Below are 2,187 nucleotides of genomic sequence, written 5' to 3'. Positions count from 1 at the left end.
ATGAGCTTCAGGGTTCCTCCACTGGACCTTGCCAGGGTGAGAGGTATTGAGGAACGTGACCATTCCCTGGCGGTGGGCGACACACACTGGAGCTTCTCCAGCGCATGTGCATGCCACTGGAGCTGTATCACACCCACTGGAGCTTCTCCAGCGCTTGTACACGATGCTGGAGCTGTACCACATACACTGGAGCTTCCCCAATACCTGTACACAATGTTGGAGCTGTACCACACCCCTCACTGCTATGCCAGCACAAGTGCACACTGCTGGAGCAGTATCACACCCACTGGAGCTTTCCAGCATCTGTGCACAATGCTATAGCTTTACCACACCTATTATAGCTGTACCACATCCACTGGAGCCCTACCAGCCATTGTGCACGCCACTGGAGTTGTAAGGGTGCCGGTATATCACAACTACTGGAGCTCTACTGGCATGCACAGGCACTGATATAGCTGCAGTGGCGTGCACAGGCCCTGGTATAGCTGTAGTGCCATGCACAAGTACTGGTTAAGCTCCAGTGGGTGTGGTACAGCTTCAGTGGCGTACACAGATGCTGGTATAACTCTGGATGGTGCGGTACAGCTCCAGCATCGTGCACAGGCACTGGGGAAGCTCCAGTGTGTGCGGTACAGCTCCAGTGGTGTGCACAGGTGCTGGTAGAACTGCAATACGATGCACACGTGCTGGGGAGCTATGATGAGTGTGGCAGAGTTGCAGTGGCATGCACATGCATTGGGGAAGCTCCAGCGGGTGTGGTATAGCTGTACGAGTGCTTGTACACACCACGGAATTGGAATACTCTAATCCACTATATATCAAAAAAGCCCCGTCCTCTGTGGCAGCTTCATGACAGTTATACCTTTACCCTTTCTCCATAGGTTTCAATGGCTTCCAGCTCTTCGATTCACAATTCACCCTTTAGCTCAAATGCACGTGTTGCCTTTGAACTCTATTACTCTCGTTCAGAGAACCGTAATAGGTTTTACCTCACCGAACCGGAACACTCACTTCCGTTTGCATTCTGTTTGAACCGCGCAAAACCAGCGAAATCTGCCAGGGAGGATGACTTCAAGAGCAGAGCTAAGAAGGAGTTCTTTTTATGTGATGTCAAGCTATTTAAGAGACGTATCGATGGTTCTACTGATGGCGCCAGGTATGTTTTCAGGTTCAATAAAGAATTCGTGGTGTTGCTGATAGTGTCAGGTATGTTATCAGGCCCAACGAGGTATTTGACGCGATTGTAGCGGCACATTGCAGCAATCAACATCCGGGTATCGACAAGATATACAAGAACATCAAGAACAGATACTATGGAATTGTTCGAGCTGAGGTAGCATAGTTACTCAGTCATTGTTCAACATGTATTACCAAAATAGTTTGCAAATCCTACACCCCATTACAACCTTTGGTAATGAATACTCTCTTCGAACTTGTACAAATCGATTTGATTGATATGCGGGGTGATCCCCATGGTTCATACAAATGGATATGTCACTCAGGTGATCACTTTAGCAAGTATTCTATTGCCTTCCCGATGCATACTAAGAGTAGTGAAGAAGTGAAAAAGGTGGTGGTATATTGGATGATATTTTTTGGGCCGCCTCTAGGATGCGATAATTGAACCGAATTCAAAGGTATGTAAAATATAGGTTGATTTATTTATTCATAACTGACTAGTGTATAATAGATGCCCTTATCAGTCTTCTACGGGAACATGGGATTCAGATTATCAATGGCAGACCGCGCCAACCACAAACTCAAGGACTAATAGAGCAAGCGAACAGCGTACTGAAGCAGAAGATTGGAGCTTGGCTCAGCGATAATCAATGCTCATCATGGGTAGCGGCGATTCCGGAGGTTCTGCTGTCTATGAATAACCAATATCATAGTACTACGCGTAGGACACCATACGAGGTAGTGTTCAAGCAAAGAATGAATCCAGACGATCGTGGTCTACCGAATGAAAGACCTCAAGCTTTAGTCCAATATGAATTAGTCGAGATAGAGGTTGATAATGCAAGGACCCCCTCCTATCATATTCAATCCACAATCTGATGATCTCTAGTAGATACCAGTTCCCGAAAACATTCCTATGGACCCAGTTCTGTCAAATCATGATCAGATGTTGGTTGAGGTCAGAGCGAATACCGAAACTGCCAGACAGAAAATGGTAGACAAGAGTTC

General features: G+C 46.7%; 2 protein-coding genes across 2 annotated transcripts; both read left to right on the top strand.

The window, feature by feature from the left end:
* On the top strand, positions 1–321 carry H6S33_007102 (uncharacterized protein; the record flags this gene model as incomplete). The annotated part of the gene is made up of 1 exon (XM_044838447.1): positions 1–321. The coding sequence occupies one exon, from the start codon at positions 1–3 to the stop codon at positions 319–321; it is 321 nt and encodes a 106-aa protein (XP_044689266.1).
* Positions 322–887: 566 nt separating this feature from the next.
* Positions 888–1,771, top strand: H6S33_007101 (uncharacterized protein; the record flags this gene model as incomplete). The annotated part of the gene is made up of 4 exons (XM_044838446.1): positions 888–1,156; positions 1,207–1,333; positions 1,611–1,637; positions 1,691–1,771. 4 exons carry the CDS (start codon positions 888–890, stop codon positions 1,769–1,771), a joined length of 504 nt encoding a protein of 167 aa, XP_044689265.1.
* Positions 1,772–2,187: the final 416 nt, after the last annotated feature.

The sequence above is a fragment of the Morchella sextelata genome (assembly GCF_020137385.1).
Source record: "Morchella sextelata strain SCLS chromosome Unknown scls_22, whole genome shotgun sequence".
In the NCBI taxonomy this organism is placed as follows: Eukaryota; Fungi; Ascomycota; class Pezizomycetes; order Pezizales; family Morchellaceae; genus Morchella; species Morchella sextelata.
Note: the sequence above shows the minus strand (reverse complement) of the source record. Positions and strands in the feature narration are given on the sequence as shown.